Here is an 18,729-nt window from a genome sequence, read left to right on the forward strand (position 1 = left end):
TTGTATCTGCTGATGTCACTGTTAGAATTACTGTAAAACTTTAAAAATGAGTGCACATTGCTCTTATTTTTAATAATATTTGTTGTTTCTGAAATTTCCCTGCTCTATTAATGCCCCGGTGTAAGCCGTCCTCTCTGACTGACGGATAGGGCCTTTAATGTTTAAAATGCGGAAAAGAAAACCTATTTTCTTTTCAGTTTTCCCTTCAGTCTGGCTGAGATGTATGCAAGTCTATAAGACGTACATCCTCGTTCATCAAGGCGGCCTGTCTTGTACCTCTCACTTCGCGGCGAGTATAATTTAAATTAAAATCAGCTTTCTGGCTAGTTGTATGAAATCTGCCATGTTTACCGGGGCACGTCACGTTTCCGCTCAGATGAACATTCTGAATATGATCTTTCTGCTGGTTGCTCATTCGGAGGCAGAACCGTTGTGATTGATGAGTCTCAGAAACAATGATCTGCTTTTAGAAAGTCCCTGATCTACAAACGCAAAATGCACTGATGCCGATCCGAGAGTGTGCACATAAGCAAAGGCATCACCCACTCACGTCTATTCTTCTGTAGTCCACATTAATCACATGGTTATTAATGTCAGCTATAATTTTATCAGCCTGACTCATGTGCATTTATGCAGACTTCCACAGAGCATTAAGATTTCTCCGCAGGGCACATTCTTATACACGCATTTGTTATTACAGTCTTGTTAGTACTCACAAGAGAAATCACATTGGTAACTACTATAACCGAGTGCTCTGCAACTATGAGCGCATTTGGCCCTGTGGACTTTTTTCCATTAAAACACATTTTTCCTTATTAATAATGTCAGGCAGCATTTATACTTCCCAGGAGCATCCTTTTATATTTATTTGCTAAATGCTTAAATGTTAAATGATATTTACCTTGATCATGTCATCATGTTTCATCAAGCATTATCTTCACAGATAACACAACTTGAGGAAGCAATTTATACTCAAAAAATGCTGGGTTAACTTCAACCCAGTGTTGGCTCAAAAAGGGACAAACTCAGCTGTTGGGTTAAATTAACATAGATAATGTTTATATTTGACCCAACAATGGGTTGAAATATCCCAGAATAGGTTAAATTACAACCCAACGGGTTGGGTTCGTCCCATGTTGACCCAATGTAAATACTTTTTATGAAGTAAATACTAAAATATGGTTTAGAATTATTTCACACATATTATAAAAGTTTATAAAAAGTAAGAATATTTTAAAAAATATTTTATTTAGGGATTTTCATTTAAAGGTACAGTATGGGTTTTTTAGCAGCATCTAGTGGTGAGATTGCAAATTGCAACCCACCTCAATTTCGAAATGCAATAAGAAGCTATGGTAGCTGCCACTGGACAAACATGTCATCATCTGAGACAATGGCTGTGAGACAACAGAGAGCGCATTTGTAATGACTAATCCCAAATTTGAAAACTACTAATTTCTCGCTAAAAATGCAATCAAAAGGTGTAAAAACTAAAAATTTGTGCTCCGGAGGCTTTCTTGGCTGCCATTTCTTTTTTAACTCAACCAGACTTGACCAATCACATTACCCACAAACGCCCACTTTGTGGGACAAGATGATGACGGTATCTCAAGAGACAGGGCGTAAACATTGAATTTCGACGTGCCTCAGAAGGCAGCATTTTAGAGATTTCTTACACAGCCAACGAAGTGACAAAACGAAGTTTGTCCATTTAGGGCTACTGTAGAAACATGATGGTGACTTCCATGTAAGGGTACCAGCGGAGTATGGAGATAAAAATGTCTCATTGAAAGTTAATGAAAACCATACAGTTCATTTTGTAAGGTCTTTATACACTACTGATAATATAGTTATGTGTATTATATTGCATTTCTGTCAAGAGATCCTTCTAAAAGTTACACAATGCACCTTTAAAGATTGGAAAAGTCTTGTTCTGTGAACTTACAAAAAATGTGTTATGCTATGAGCAGACAATTTTAAAGTGACCTTCATTTAACAGAGATCTAAAGACATAGAATAAAAATAAACTGATTTAGGAATTAGACTATAGTTAACTTAATTCCTTGAGGTATGATGCTGTTTTAGTTCTTGCACACAGGTTTTCCAGTGTCCCAGTTGTTTCGTGAATTTATCCTTCTTTAAATGTCAAAGAAAAGATGATCCTTTAAATCCTCAAGGAGGTCTTTCCAGTCCCCATACCGGTACATGTTTTATTAATGTCTTATTCTCTTGGGAATAAGATCTTTTAAAACAACTCACCAGGTCAACCTGTACACTGTCACAAATCAAATTAGCCCAGCGAGCGATTAATCATCCCGTCCAACAGTCTTTGAAACGGGGTTGACACCTTATTCATTTTCTTAATTAAATCTCTTATTAGGTGTCGCAGTCGTCCCCATTAATTACAGTTTTCTTTGACTCTTGCACTTTCAAGTCGGCTATGCAAACTGTTTGCGCAAATCCAGCAACAAAATGAAGATAAGAGGTGATGAAATTTATAAATGTAAAAGGATCTGAGAGAAAGTGTCAGATAGACTTGAGGCATTGATTTAGTTATGGATATGATATAAGGGCTGTTGATTATGCAGTACAGATACACAAATAGAGAAACAATATTGTTAATAAAAACAATATTGTTTTAATAATCCTTGACAGATTTGTGTGACTCTCTACTGACTTTCAGTTTTTTTTATAATGTTAAAATACAAAAACATCAAACAACAGAAATAAAATGATTTATAATAATAAAAAATAAATGATAAAATACATTTTCTACCATTTATATCGCAAAACAACTTTGCATGGCATTGATCATCATTATCATTAGTAGTAATGTTTTTAGTTCTTGCATTGTAATGGTTAGTTATTGTGCTATAAAGCAGAAACAAAACAATAATTAAACAATGTTTGGGCTTTTTGGTTATACAACACAATAGTGTGTGATGAAAATCAACATTGTTTGATTGCTACCATCCCAAAGCATTTGACAAAGTTTAGAACAGAAAATGACCAAATGAATGGATTTTTAGATATAAAGGATATCACTGAAACCACTGACCTTGATGTATTTCTCCAGTGTCCTTCAAAACAGAATCTAAGGATACATTGAGATGTGTGTTGTTTTTATGATTAAAGAACATCCTTTATTTAGCAATGACCCTGCAGGAATGCATCCAACGAGATGACTTGGCCAAAACTTCATTCACATTTACAAATAAAGAGCATAGATGCAAAAGCCACTAAACTTCACCTCCGTAAAAAATGTTTTAAACATTCATCAAATACTTTCACTTCAAATCTGCTTAATCTTGACCTCAGGCCATTCAGAAATATTGCTTTGTTGGCAGAATCCATTAAAGGGCACCTTTTTTATTGCTAAAAAAACATCAATTTACACTCAGACCATAGGTGCCCTTTAAACACCACCCATATTGGGACACCATATTGATTTAGCAAGGACAGTGAAGAGTGCCTGGAGACTATTTTTAGAAGTGGAGATTATTGCACGTATTTAGAGGGTTTGCAGCAAAGCAAAGTCAAATTTAATTTGCCAATAAAGTGAAATTATTAACATAAGTGCCTGACAAATAATGCTTATTTACAAGAAAGAATGTAAGACACACTTAGAGGGTTTTGCATCTGAGTTCTTCAAATATGACATAAAAACTATGATACATTTATTTATAATCTCATCCAGAATTGTCATTATAACAGTAGAAGATTTTAAAGTTTGCCCTCGCAGGAAATTTCCAGGTGAAGGAAAATAAAACTAAATAAGAACTACAATACTTGACCACATCCAACCCAAAATTGTCAGGGGGTCAATCTCTACAGAGTGGTTTAAAGAGGATGTCTTACTTCTTTGAATGGGAATCAATTGCCTTTACCTAGAGCACAAACATTTTCTACTTCTGAGTTGAATACTGTAGCTGAATAAAGTGAGTGTAAGAAAAGGCCAATGAAAGTGTTTGGCCCTCTGTCAAGAGTGAATCTGATGAGCCAGCAGTACTACTGTATACTGTTGACCTGAATTTTATTGATCTATCGCGGGATTGTAAAATGACAACCACATGGTGTAAAACCAGTTTGTGCAGAGTTTTGGACATTTTCATTGCTTTCAGGTTGTCTGGTGAAATGAGAAAATAATTTATATTCAGCCTAAAATATTGAAGGATATATTTTATTTGTTTGTTCACCTGCTTCATATATCCTCATTCAAAGCACCTTTGCGCGTCCATCTGGAAAACTGTAATTTTCCATTTATGATATTGGTCTAGTTTTGTTTATCTTGTAATCTGTTATTTCAGCATATGAAAATCCTTTTGCTGTTTATTTGAAATTCAGTTGTATGCTCTTGAGGTTCCATATAAAACATTCCAAGTGAGTTCTTCATATAAAAATAATGTGTAGCCAATGTCAAATAAATAAACAAAACAAGTAAATGAAAAATAAGTCAAATGAAAACAAGAAAAGAAACGTTTTTATGTGTAAAATCTGTCAAGTGTTAGAACAAACATAAAAAAACTTCAAGGGATCTAATGGAAGTTCTGCAGAGCATGAGAATAAATGATGGCTGAACAAAGGCATGTTATAAAGTAACATGCAAAGAATATCGTAATGAAATCCAAATGGTTACCCATTGGTGAGGCTTTTGATTTAAAATATACTTCAATAAGACTCATAAAAACATATTTAACTTGTCAAAACAATAAACAGCAATGTTAATACTGCAGTATTGGTCACAGTTCCTGATATGTCAAGTCTGTGGATTAATTTTAAACACTGATTTTGAATAAAAATCTAAAGGGATTTCAACAAAATGTGGTGTGAATTGAAAGTACAATAATTCATCTTATTCATCTCGTTTACATATGTGCAGACAATGAGACAAACAGACCCAGTTCCAGTAAATGTGAGAGTCGGCACATCTCTGATCTACTGGCTGTCCTTCAACGTGATGCCCAGCTGATGCCTGACCAACGACCACCGTCAGAACCCGCTTAATCTCAGCTTAATCTCCTTATCCGTTTCAATGTATATGGGATATATATATATATATATATATCTCCCAAGGGTTTTTCCCTCCTAGGACTTTTTTTACTTCCCCGGCTAAAAAGTCCGGGTTTTTTTCTCCTGGGGGGTTTTTCAACCCGGAAAGGCTGGGCTTAATTTAGCACCCTCTTCTATACGTTACATTAGTAATACGCTCGCTTATAATGTTGATTCATAGCCGCAGCAAATTTAGCTGCTTGTGCTATCGTGTATTATGTTGTGCTATCTATCGATTTTCTGTGCTTCTATTAATGTAAAGCTGCTTTGAAACAATTACCAATTCTGAAAAGCGCTATATAAATAAAATTGAATTGAAATTTTTTTTAAATTGAATTATTAGTAGCTGAAAGCTATCAAATGCTATTAAAGAATGTCAGAATATAAAAAAAATAACATGCAAGAGCAAGGTAAACAAAACTTAGTTAGAAAGCATTTAGAAAGTTAAACAAAATTGTTAACTTTGAAAACAACCTGTTTATATGGAGGCTTTACGGCTTAACCTCATAAGACCCGAGCTTTGGTTTGTCTTTTTTTAGATTTCTACCAGCTATTTGGGGGTAAGGAAGAACCAAAAATTATAATAATAACCAAATATTTTTCTTTGAACATGAACCAGTGTATTTGTCCATGTTTGTACAACAGGTTTCAGTTACAAGTATTATGGTGCAAACATAAAAAATTGATGTCCACATAATGTTGAAAATAGGAGGTTAAACGTGCATTGGGAAATTTTTAGAAGGATTTCTTAATAGAAATGCAATATAATAAACATAACTATAATATCAGTGGTGTATAAAGACCTTACATAATGAACTGTATTGTTATTTTATTACCTTAGAAGGAGCCGTTTTCATCTACATAAACCCTGGGCTCCGCTTACATGGAAGTCACTGTCATGTTTCTACAGTAGCCCTTAATGGACAAACTGCTCTACCGAGTGCGTTTTGTCCCTATACGCTGTCTCAGACAATGACATGTTTGTCCTGTGGCGGCTACCGTAACTTCACAATGCGTTTTGAAAGGGATGGGTGAGCTGTGGACTGAGCCATTGGTTGCAATTCGCAGTCTCACCACTAGATGCCGCTAAAATCTACACACAGCACCTTTAAACTTCCAACACAATCTCATGGCAATTTGTACGTCCCTGTTACGTCAGGGTTAGGGTTTTATTATCGTTTTTTATTGTACAAATTGTTCACTATTGTACTGTCCAAATTTATACAAATTAGCCAACTCGTAAAATACATACGAATACCCGTAAAAGCAGCAGGCAGACTGGAGGTTTGCCTAACCATATCTGATGAATGCTGTACAATTTCAAATCTTTCAAATGACATGTCAATGATTCGCTGTGAAACCTATGGACCTCGGGGCTTAATAGGATGGAATAAGGTTGAAATCTAGCAAGAGACAGCGGCAGCAATTTTCTGTGTGCCCCACAAGAGACAGAAGATGTCATGTATAACACAGACCCATTCAGCAAGAAAATGATGGATTTCTCAGTTTGGTCTGTCTCATGCCTGTGAATTTCAAATTTAGTTTGTTCTAAGGGTACACAGGTGGCATAGGAGATGTGTTATTGTTACTATGGTATTTGACAGTCCTGAACTTTGGTCTTTTGACTGTGCAGACCATTTTCAACATCAGGGCGTTCCAAAAACTTCATTTTCCACATTATAATTAAATTACGAATTATTTTGAATATAACTTGATCCAAAAATGCTTGGATTTCATCTTATTTTTTAGGGAATTTATAGTCAGAATATTGCAGTTAAAAATGACCTGTGATAGCACAAGAAGTTTCCATTTTTAAATGATGCTTATAAATAAATATGAGTAACCCCGGCGTGCATCTAAAAACTCTGGAGTTTAGCAAAATAGCACAAATGTCAGTGGTGGTAAAAGCATCCGGTTCTCTATGCACATATAAAATGACTCATGGCTCTATCCACAGCAAGACACCATCATTCTTACTTAGGAAACAGATGCATTAAAGAGAATTTAAAGCTCTTCCTTAAGCATCCGCCCCAAAGCACCTTTTACGGCCGATCCACATTAAACCCTGAAAAATCCCCTGATTTACATACTTTTCTTCAGGATAATCTGTCTCAGCCGCGGCATGATGTTAAAGGTCTGCTGCTGGAGCCCCGATTCTTTCAACACACCGAACGTACGCTGAGGCTCTGTATTCGTTTAGATAGAAAAACAACAATAAAATGAGGGAACGCCTCATTGCAGGAGAGAAAACACAGCTTTTTGTTTGCAATTCCCTGCCTAGCATTCTGGGAAAACTGCTGGGAGATCGATGTAGCTGTCAATCTCGGATTCACTGTGCCTGAGCTGATAAAAAAATTACATGAAACTAAATAGAACAGATTTTTTCATATTGCATGATTAACAATATGGTATTTGTTGAGGAGAGGAAACAAACCCGAAGAAATATGGCAGGCCGGAAGATTCATTACGAGCGTCAGATGGGAATATCCTCGGCGTGGAACTGAAAATTTGTATCCTAATTGAATAAGTTAACCAAACGGGCGATGCTGATAAATGCAGTGTGCCACAGGGAATTGTTTAATTCAAAGATTCAGTTATGGATGTCTGTATATACATACAGAATGCATACATTGACCTGTAGGCAATGTTGTTTTAGTAGTGAACGGTATAAATCTGGATTAGAAGGCATATTAATCTTTTATAATTTGGTAGTCAAAACACTTAGGGGCGGTTTTCCGGACAGGGCATGTCCTAGTCCCAGACTAAAATGCATGCATGAGCTGTCCTAATTTAAAAATATCTTGCACTAAAATATCTTTACATATACAGGTATCAGCATCATTGTTTTGTCTCAAAATGCACAAAAATAATGATTTCTGTATGGTGTGTTTGTAAAATGTACTTAAATGTCCTAATAACTATAAGACCTAGACCTGGATTAATCTAAACCCCTAAACTGCCCTTTAGGGCCATATCGTACACCCGGCACAAATTATTGTTCTAGTATGCTATATGTAGCATGTGAGTTAAAGCTCTGACATGGGTCCGAAGTCTCTTTAGAAGTATGGATTTACCTGGGAATAATTATGTCCTGCTTTTCCCATCTGTTTTGCTTGCATATATGAACCTTTCTGCAATCTGAACATTACCGTTCCCTAAATGTAGGGATGCAAAGACTCACAGATACATCAAAGGTAGACAGCGTGTATAGAAAACCTTTTAATATTGATTTGCGTCTGATAAGGCTGCACGTTAATCTATAAGGGTCCAGGGTTTCGGCAATTGCATGTCTAGACTGATTCCAGTAAAGAGAAATGAAGCCCATCACTTGTCAATAATCTTTTTCACCTTGACAAACACATTATACGGCAAAGCAGAACACTTTAAATGTCAATTACAGTGCTAAACATGTGGTAATATCCTTCTGAATTAATACTGTATGGAGATTCGGTAGACAACTCACAAGCTGCCAAGCATTATCTTTAAAACAAAACTCCGCTTCCCTATACACCCCACCAACTTAAAATATATATATATATATATAAAAGGGCTTCTTTTATCCGAACTGAATCACGTCTCGGTCCAGCGACACAGATCCAATGTAAAATGTCTTTAACAAGCCAAACGTCTTTGATTGTGTTGAATTGATGAAACTCACACAAGCATTATGATGCCTATCTATTCTCAAAACAGCATGAAACAGATTGAAACATGGGGTGAATTTAGTTATCTGCCTTTAGATAAGTAACTGTGGACTGTGTTTAGCCATTGTGTCCATTTCCACCACTCTCATTTCAAGCAAAAAATGCATAATGTCCATTACGACAAGAGAATACATATTTTTAACTGGGAATGAATTGTTTATCTCGTTTTGAAAACCAAAACCATGAATACAGTCAGGAATTACATTGTTTTAACCCACTGGACAGGTTTTAAGGGCATGTAAGGTCTTCATATGACATCTTTTAATATGCATCTATAAGTATATATACAGAAATATATACAGTTACTTTTAAAACAATGCTCCCACAGAATACACCGAGCATGCCGACAAATAAAACGATATCTTGCCGAAGTAGGTGTAGACAGGGATGTGACCTTTCCCCCGGGGTATCCCAAACGAACAGTGTGCGTGGACTCAGTGGCAAGCAGTAAACTCAGAAACGGAGTGAAGTGGGGGGGATTTCACAAGCTCATAGTCTATTAAAATCCGGCGTGGATGGCGAAAAGACAAAATGAGAGAGGGATGACGATATCTCCTATTGATTTCCACCTCGTTTTCTCAGACCTTATCCACTGTAATCCTCCAGACAGTCGTTCACAGCTGATGTCGGGATTGTCCGGTTTACCTAAGGTGTGGTAAAGTCTTCAAATATAATTTTAAATCCGGTAAACGGCCCCACTAAGCTGTCTGATTTTAGGACCAGAGGAAATCGGTCAAGAGAAAAGCTGTCGGTGTCCAAGACGCCGGGCTCGAAAACACAGATTAGACTGCTTTATTTATACGATTTTTGATATTCCTTGGCACCGAATGAGCAAATCCTGTCTTTATCTCCATGAAATGTCCTTATTTATTGTGTAGTCACAGGCAATCCAGTCAAATACACCCATTTGATGTAATGGTTTCTTCCATTTCGACGGAGGATCAGCATTCACTGCCTGTGAAGGAGCTCTTTGTTAGGTCCGGGGATGAATCTAAAAACAGAAAAAGGGGAGGGAAAAACAAACATGCATGCTTAGAAAAAAGATACAAAATGCTTGTGAATAGCAATCCTAAAGGGAATGATTGAATGATTTTAAACAGCTTCTCCTAACCCAGTATTTGTGTATGGAAGACTTTTATTTGTCACATAGAGCATATACAGGTACAATGTCATGTAAAATGACTTATGTGTGTGGATGTGTATCGGTCGTGTTTTCTTGCACATCTGCAAGCCGGCCAATCGCATCTCAGCATTTTCTCTTTTTATCCAGTGCTGTGAAAAGACCTCAGCAACAATGCCAAGAGGGAAATAAGATTCTTCCTCTCTGTTTCTCTTTCCATCTATCTCTCTCTCTCTCTCTTTGTGACTTCAGGGACCTCTATTTAGTCCGTCTGGTGACTGCGTCTATCTTCAATGTTGTGCTTTACTCAGACTGTTATTAATGATCCATCGTCTCCCCGATCAGACCGGAGGAAATGCACGATAACAGCCACAGTCACTTACGATCAGCCAACTTGTACTGTACGTCAGCGCGAATCGTCTTTTGATCTGCTTCCCAGAAAGCTTATCACTGAGTAAACATCTACAATGAATGTTTAATATCAATATCAGGCACTTCCCATACACTTTCTCATCCACTCTTTCTGTCTCTCAGGTGTGTTCGTTGTGTTTTTTTTTATAAAGTCGTGATGTCATAGAGCTAATTAAAAGCTCAAGCCTGTGGCTTCGCCCTCAGCGCATAAAGCATATGCTGGCATTTCCCAAACTAGGCGAAAGGAAGCCAGGTATGAGCTACAGATTGAGGGAGAGAGAGAGAGACGCAGTGAGAGAAAAAGACAGAGAGAGAGAGATTGAGGACAAAAATTAGAAACACCCCATGAGGGCCCTCGTAACCCAACAGACAGACGGCTGTCATGCGGCACAGTTACGCCCCACGTGCTCTCATCATTACAGGCATGGCCTGGTAGGGGCAGAGGAGCTGTCCATCATATTGGATTCTCTGGAGAGGAAACAGTTCGTGCCAATCATTCCAGCTTCCATAAAGGATCTGGGAATCATTCAGCTTTAGCTTTCCCACTAATAAAGAGATGAAAATTAACACGGGACAAAGGAAAGACTGATGCTTGTTTGACAAAGACGCAATAATCTTTTTGTTTTAGTAATCCGTGTCGCTGGACTTAAATCCGTATTTCATCCATCTTATCATCTTTGTGGCTTTACTGTCTTCGCTAAGCGCTTAGTTTGCACTAAGCCAACCATTCCTTGTGTTTCCACTTTAAATAAAAGCTTTGCATACTCTGTGTGCTACAGTATTTCATATATTCCATAAAAATAGTACAGTAACCCTGATGCAATTTGTCTTCAGCTGTCTGACAGCATGCACGGCTCTGTCTCTCCCTATGCGGGTTGTTGCTGTGGATTGAGGCTGTATGCAAATGTTGTCATATTTCTGTCCGTCTCCGCTCAGGTGCCCTCTGCTGTCCTTACTGCTTCAGCTATTGGCTGGTTCCACATCGCTATGATGTTGTCACGTGCATGATTCACATATTTATAATTTCCCATTGCATTGAAAAAAAAATGTCATTTCGTTTAGACCGTGCAGTTGTTGAAGGAGGACACATCAAGACTCCAGACAGCATGAATGTGTTTAAATTAATTTAATATGACAGCGGCAAAGAGATACAGATACACTCAAGGCACCGGGGTCAACGTCATAATCATGCAATTTAATCTTGAGCCATTTCGTGTTCATCACTTGGCATATTACGTTGCGCTGCACAACCATCCTGATGGATATTTCACACAGTACAGGTATCAAGTAAAAGTCTTTCTGTTTAAATCTGTGTGTTTCAGAAACAATCCGACTCTGGGAGTAAACGGCAGTCCATTAAATATTCGCAGAAGAAATGGTTTCCATGTAAGAGTTTATTTGTGTGTGCAACATGCATGCAACAGAACACAGATAGGATGATTTATCATTTTAAAAAGTCTAACTTCTTTTGGTAAAAAATCTCCAGTTGATCTGTAACTAATAATTGCGTACATGTTGCAGACGTTTAGAAAATAGACCCATCACAGCATCAGCTAAAGTCCATGTCTGCTCACACACGAGGCAGATGGGGGTTTACGAATAAGGGAAAGCTGTGCGCCGTGTCTTCTTTTTAATGCATTGATTTAATATAAAGGAACTGAATAATATAGCCATTAGGAACAGGTAAAAGAAGGTCTATGCAGGGCGAGTGTGAGGGTCTCTCTCAGCCTCTTGCATTGTGTGCCTTCCTCAAAAAAGGCCTGCCTTGTCTGGAGCTACAGGCAAGGAGGGGTCCCTCTCTGTAAAACATAAAGGAAAAAAGAGAAGAAACAAGGGTGTCAGGCACACGCTTTGGCTTTCTCTTACTTACATGCCAATTTGAAAACGGAAAAACGGATGGATGCCTGAGCAGCGTTTATGAGTGTACGCCTTAAGACCAGGATTTTAGAGCAAAAATACTGCTAATAAGGATTTAGCATTTGTTTTTGTTTGCTCTGATCATGGGACGAATTGCATGGACAGCATCAGGGAGGGGGTGTGGGGTTGGACGAAACCAGTAAGATGGACAAAGGTCTTTATAGAAAGCCAGCGCAGGCGTATCTTATTCTCCAGTGCCATACATCAACCCAGGCACAAAGAGGAAATGCACAGCTTTGCACAAACAAAACCTGCACAACTTGAATATAATGGGATAAAGTCGGGGAACCCACAAACACACACAATAATCAAATCTTTTTCATGCCCAGGAGCTTACAAAACAACGTAGGCTAATACAGAGAAAAAACACAAATTCTAGCATTGTACACTTATTACGACTACATGGTCACGCATGAGTTTTTCCCGTGTTAGTGTGCTCATTAATTTTGAGCCGGTCCTTGGGTGTGTGTGGCTCTGTATTTTCGTGCCTGCAATTATGCTGCATTAGTACAATAGCACAGTATGCGACTGCACGCGACAAAGATGGTTTGCTCGTGCATCTGTTACTTCCTAACTGCATTGGTCCGTATTCGGTAATTACCGTGCCGAGTTCACATTTTTCATTATGTTTGTGTGTGCGTGCCCATTTATAAATTACGCTGACAGTAGAATACACATTGGAGGAGGAATATATTTGTGGCTTCTTAATCATGCACAGCATATAAACACATTGGCAAACACACACTCAGCAATAATTATGTTTTCGGAGTGTAATGGTGTTGATGAGCGGTGATTAAAATGTGCAAGCCTAATCATATGGCTCAAGATGTTTAAAAAAAAAGACACCAACCTTAAGGAGTAGAGGGACGCCGCTGAGCTTCTGCTGAGCCCCTCGGAGCTAAAATGTTGAATATGGCTGCGTGTTCTGGTGAGGAAGATACGAAAAAAGACATTTATCAGCAGAATTAAGTTTTTCTTTCAGATTTACCTGTACTCAAATATTTTTCCACCAAAATAGTGTGTTGGTAATAAAGGTCACCTGACGTTGGTAAAAGTCACATGATCATTATTTAAATATGAGTTTATTTATTTAAGAAATGGGACAATGCACATTCTTAACCACGCAACACATAGAGCATGAAAATATGCCAAATTTAGCCATACAGGCTAATTTTCATTTGTAGTCCCAGGCAGGCAGATGTTAAAAACTTCATACTTCATGTAGTGATATGTTTGGTTAGAGACAAGACAGAAGAGGTGAGTTTGACTTCATGTGGCTTTACAAGAACCGTCAAATGCATGACATCAAAATACAGCGAGATAAAATACCGCATGTCTGTCTGCGCGGTGCCGTATAAAGTCGGACACACCCCTCGCCATGGTTTTTGTTGTAACTCTGTCATTTCGCAATTTATTTTTTTGTTGAAATGTAATAAAATAAGGCTTATGTTTTGCGGAAATCTTTAATGGAAACGCAATTTCTGACAATGCTACACTGTCAGAAATTTTTTTCAAAATATGTACTGTACCCGAGCTGTCACCCTCTCAAAAAAGTACATTTTGGACCTAGAGTTCACATTGGTACCTTAAAGAGTTTAACGCATTATCAGCCAAAGTCTGCATATTTATCAAATACGCCGCACTTTCGCAGCATATATTGCAGATTTCCGTGCGCAAAAAAAGCAGGGCTTGCATGATTTCATAATCCCCGCATTTTCGTAGCAAAAATCACATATATCTTAGCAGAAAGTTGAAAAATGTTGCTTATAAAACGGGCAGTTCTGGTTCTTCATTCTGATTGGTTGAAACGCGTTCTAAGCTGTGATAAAATACACTGGTAACCTCACGGTTCAGACCACATTACATAAGTATCACTGCGCCACTGTTACTGCGTATTGATTTATGAATATAAACATCACAGTCTTAAATCATATTTTTAATTTGTCTACAATTGCACAATTAATGGCGATATCCAGATGAATGTCAATAAATATTGTTGAGTCATCTCGTCGATAAAGAGAAAACGTTGTCTGAGGATTTTATAACTCAAGTTCACACGTCCGCTATTATCCACTGGGTGGCGATCTTACCCAACTTAAACACTGACGCATTCACTGAAAACACCGTGTAGTACTGTTCATGGCTCCGTCTGAATCTGATCTCTTACTAAAGTTCTTCACAAAAATGGAATTATCTCCGCTTTTAATAAAAAAATTTGAGAGGTGATAAGAGATCAAGTGAAGGTAGGATGAAAGTTTTTTTGTTTGTTTTTGTTTCAAAGCGGATGGTCTGTTCTTTCATTTGATATTTTATGTTTATATAAAGAAGATAATTTTTTGGAAGGCATTAAACTAAAACTGGGTGGCAACTTAAAAAAAAAAAAACGCTGACGGGGAAAGAGTTCAGCATGCTTCCAAGCATATTTGATCATCACTTCAACAGTTGCACGATATAAATGTTAATGTATAAATTAAATGAATGGTGATTTATAAAATAAACACCACAGTCTTAAATCATATTTTCATTGTGTCTTTGCTGTGTCTGTGTTGGTTGGGAACTGCGCTCTGTTTCAGTCACACTTGATTCTGAGGAACTACTTTGTTTGGCGGAAGAGTAATATTTGTACTAATATAATTACAACTTTTTTGATTTTTATTTTATAAAATCCTGCTAACGTTATGCATATGAAGTAACCGTTTTATAAACGCAATAAACCCCTCGAAGTGTTGGGTTACCAGTGCATTTTATAACAGCTAAGGGGGTTTAGGCACTCCGCTTCGCGTCGTGCCTAACAACGCCCCTTAGCTGTTATAAAATGCACTGGTAACCCACTGCTTCTCGGGGTTTATTGCTTTAATTTACTTCACACAAGCGCAGCCATGTCCCCTGTTGCCATGGGAACGTTATGAAGTGACGTGATTATGTGACGTGAGCATCATTGAAAAGCTGCAAAATCTGAAAACAGTTTTGCAAGTTAACGCAATTTTTGCAAGTTCCCGCAATTACATCGGATAAAAATCCAGCATATTGCATCGCATTTTTTAAGAAAAGGTGCCGCAAGATCAAGGATTTTTGCCTGCAACAATCACAAAAAAACTTGTTTCTTTTCTGGAAAGACTGCTTAAAGGTTCATAGTAGTACCAAATGTATACATATATGTACCTAATGTACATAAAACATATAAGGACCTTTTTTTCTAACAGTGTACTAAGACTTTATCTTAGTTTTAAGAACATATTTTAACATCAGAGGTAGTTTTCAGTGTCTTTATGGAGTAACAAAATTGCTTTTAGTGCATAAAGTTGCTTTTAAAAGGGAAATGGTGCAGACATTGTTTTGACCCCTGGCTTTCGATGTCACAATCTCCTACTTTGAGACCAGCAGGTCTTTTTTCCAGTTCACAATCGCTATTTCTGTGGTGGAAACATGTGGTGTTCTATATTGGGCACCAGCACTCTATTGGTGGAAAATGAGGATAAATGATGCTTTCCACATCACCTAGAAAAAATATGGTACAGTTTCTTTTGATTCATTTCAATGAGAGTTTAGCATGACATCAGTGTCCACAGGCGTTTATTGTCTCTATTTAATAGTTTCACACTTAATAATGCAAGAGATGCTTGCTTTGATTCATTAGATTTGTATGCATGATCTTACCTTAGAAATCTCGAAATTCATCCAGGCACCATCGGATTCCCTTAAGCAGGGCTTGAAATAGTTTAAACAGAGGAGGGAGGCGTGACGATGCCAAGAAGGCATTCCAAGACGGGGCCTAACCCCCTTCAATGCTATCTCCTCTCCCTTACACATCTCTACTTGTATTCACTGTCATAAAAAGCCATCGCTAAAAAAAAATCACATGCCTGGGACAAAAATTATGCTTGGGCACTACCTCTCAATATAAGCAGGCTATACTATAAATGACTTCTTGATGTTTTTTGGCTTCTCAAATGTGAACCTGGATCACAAAACTAGCTTTAAGTAGCAAGGGTATATTTGTAGCAAAATCCAACAATCCATTCTCTGTATGGGTCAAAATTATTATTTTTTATTTTATGCCAAAAATCATAAGTATATTATGTAAAGATTGTGATCCATCAAGAGATTTCCTACCATAAATATAACAAAACTTGTGTTTAAAATACTATTATTATATTATATTGATATTACTTTATTTTTGTAAGTGCATACAGTGCTAAGGACTTCATTTGGACAACTTTAAGGAGATTTTCTCAATATTTTGTTTTTTGCAACCTCAGAGTTGAATCTCGGCCAAATATTGTCCTATCCTAACAAACCATACATCAACGGAAAAAATTGACCCGTTTGACTGGTTTTGTGGTCCAGGGTCACAAATTTTGGTGTTCTGTCACATTACCCTTATTGTATGGGACCCAGTCTGTGAAACCCAGCTGATGTCATTTTTTGTGATTTTACTTTTTTTAGCGTTGGGAAAAGATTAAACGCGTTTAATCACATACAAAATAAAAGCGATTTTTAGAATAATATACAAGTGTGTGCTGTGTGTAATTATTATGTATATATAAATACACACACATTTATGTATGTATTTAAGAAACATTTACCTGTGTATATATATTTATTTATATTTTTATATATTCTATATAAATGTAAATGTAAAAAAATATATATAAATAAAATTTTTCTGAAATGTATATATGTATGTGAGTGTGTTTAAATATACATAATAATTACACACAGCACACACACATATATTATCCAAAAATAAACTTTTATTTTGTATGCGATTAATCGCGATTAATCTTTTCCCAGCACTACTTTTTTACCCTGATATCTTTAAAATTGATTAAGATCATGTCAAAGATTGAAATCAATAATTGAAATCAAACCTTTATGTTCCTTATCTCTTATGAGCTTATGAGACTTTAACCTGGATTTCACAGATAAGGTCACAAATTTGTTGACTTGTGACAGCTCTTTATTTTAGCATGGCTTGATGTATCATCTGAGCATGAGCTTCTATTCATAAGGAATAAATAGGTTAGTGAGGTCCATTTTTTACACTTGCCCCTCTCTCGTCTCTGAGTCGTTTACGTGTTTTAAAAACCTTCACAATGTATTTACATTGATTCAACATCTCACTTTTCTTTCTCACTAATCAAAGGGAACATGATGTTTGCGATGTTGTGAGCCCTCACCCTTGTGGTCTTGATCTTGTTCCCAGAGGAACACATCCAGCCGGAGTTATCAGGTAGAGTCTTACACTCCTCCCCCTCCAAACACGGCTCCATCTCACACCACCATTTCCCAATCACGATAGAAGCTGCAGAATACACAAACACACAACAGTGTGTTTCAGAAACATGGACAAAATAATTCAAACAACGAAGGCAGACCTGAATGCTACTGGTTAACACTAAGTGATGTCAGTGGAAAAGTAATTTCAGAGGTATGTAACATGAATAATTCATAGAAATGTGTTAATAAAGGAACTAGGGTCAATTTTCATGTTTACAAATATTTACAATATAACATTTGCTGAGTATTTCCTCTCAGGCTAAAAACAAAACAAGCAAGACGCATTTCTAATCAGCACAGGACTTGAGTTTGTTTTGTGTGTCTTATTGTCAGGGTGTATTCACTACTACACACTACAGAGGGAGGAGAAACATGGAGGCTGCCTTGAGTCAGCGTGTTTTCCCTTGACGCAGGGTGCGCTTTGAAAAATATTCCCCTTAGCTACAAAGTGGCTTGCATTTCAAACAAATTCAGTGATGTCACAGCAGGACATCGCCTTTTTAATGACTGTGTTTTTGAAATAAAATGCAATATAAAGGTATGAAACGTGAGTTTTCAAAGCCTAGAATTTCAAAGGGTTACTTCTGCTTCAGTGCATGTTGAAGAAATCGGAGAATTGCAATTCTCATGGCAATGCGAATCCTCTACATTCACGAGCCCAGCCCGCTGAGTTGTAATTTAACCCATGCTGGGTTATTTCAACCTAAAAATCTGGGTTATTTTAACCCTTTGTTGGGTCAAGTATAAACATTTTCTGGTTTAAATTTCAACCCAGGTTTTTTACCCTAAACCTGTTCACTGTCAGAAAAAAAACTGTATCTGTTCTGTTGTAGATTTTGGTGTACAATATTGTACCCTCAGGACCTACACTCTAAAAAAATTTTAACCCAGGGCTGGGTAACAATAGACCCCTTCACGGTTCACGTCACAGGCGGTTCCCACTGCGCATGTCGGGGTCAGAAAAGTCATTACAGCAGATTGAGTTGCCTATTATTCGGTATCGTCAAAAATGCCGACTTACGTCGTGGGCTGTGAAAATCGCACCAGGTCTTCCGTTAAGTTTCCGCGATTCATGCAGAATCTCAAAAACAAAAAAATACAACATCTGCGGCTGCAGCAATTAACGTGCAGACTGGAACAATGCAAATATCAAAGAGGCTTGTGTTTGTAGTGCTCACTTCATTTGAGGTAAGTCATCATTTTTCAGCCGGGTTAGATTGAAGTATAAAGCCTGGATGGTATGAACAG

General features: G+C 37.3%; 1 protein-coding gene across 4 annotated transcripts in view; it reads right to left on the bottom strand.

Moving 5' to 3' along the window:
- Nucleotides 1-8,271: 8,271 nt before the first annotated feature.
- Nucleotides 8,272-18,729, bottom strand: part of tafa1b (TAFA chemokine like family member 1b) — a 197,903-nt gene continuing 187,445 nt past the window's right edge. For 2 of the 4 annotated variants that reach the window (XM_065241531.1, XM_065241534.1), the window contains exons 4-6: nt 17,382-17,506; nt 13,052-13,126; nt 11,396-12,083 (exon numbers count right to left, since the gene is read on the bottom strand). In XM_065241531.1, coding sequence (XP_065097603.1) covers nt 13,100-13,126; nt 17,382-17,506 — 152 coding nt within the window. In that variant the 3' untranslated portion in view covers nt 11,396-12,083; nt 13,052-13,099. Of the gene's footprint in view, nt 9,745-11,395; nt 12,084-13,051; nt 13,127-17,381; nt 17,507-18,729 lie in introns of those variants that run through there. The other 2 variants (XM_065241532.1, XM_065241535.1) reach the window with 2 other exon arrangements.

Source organism: Paramisgurnus dabryanus, chromosome 14 (genome assembly GCF_030506205.2).
Source record: "Paramisgurnus dabryanus chromosome 14, PD_genome_1.1, whole genome shotgun sequence".
NCBI classification, from domain to species: domain Eukaryota; kingdom Metazoa; phylum Chordata; class Actinopteri; order Cypriniformes; family Cobitidae; genus Paramisgurnus; species Paramisgurnus dabryanus.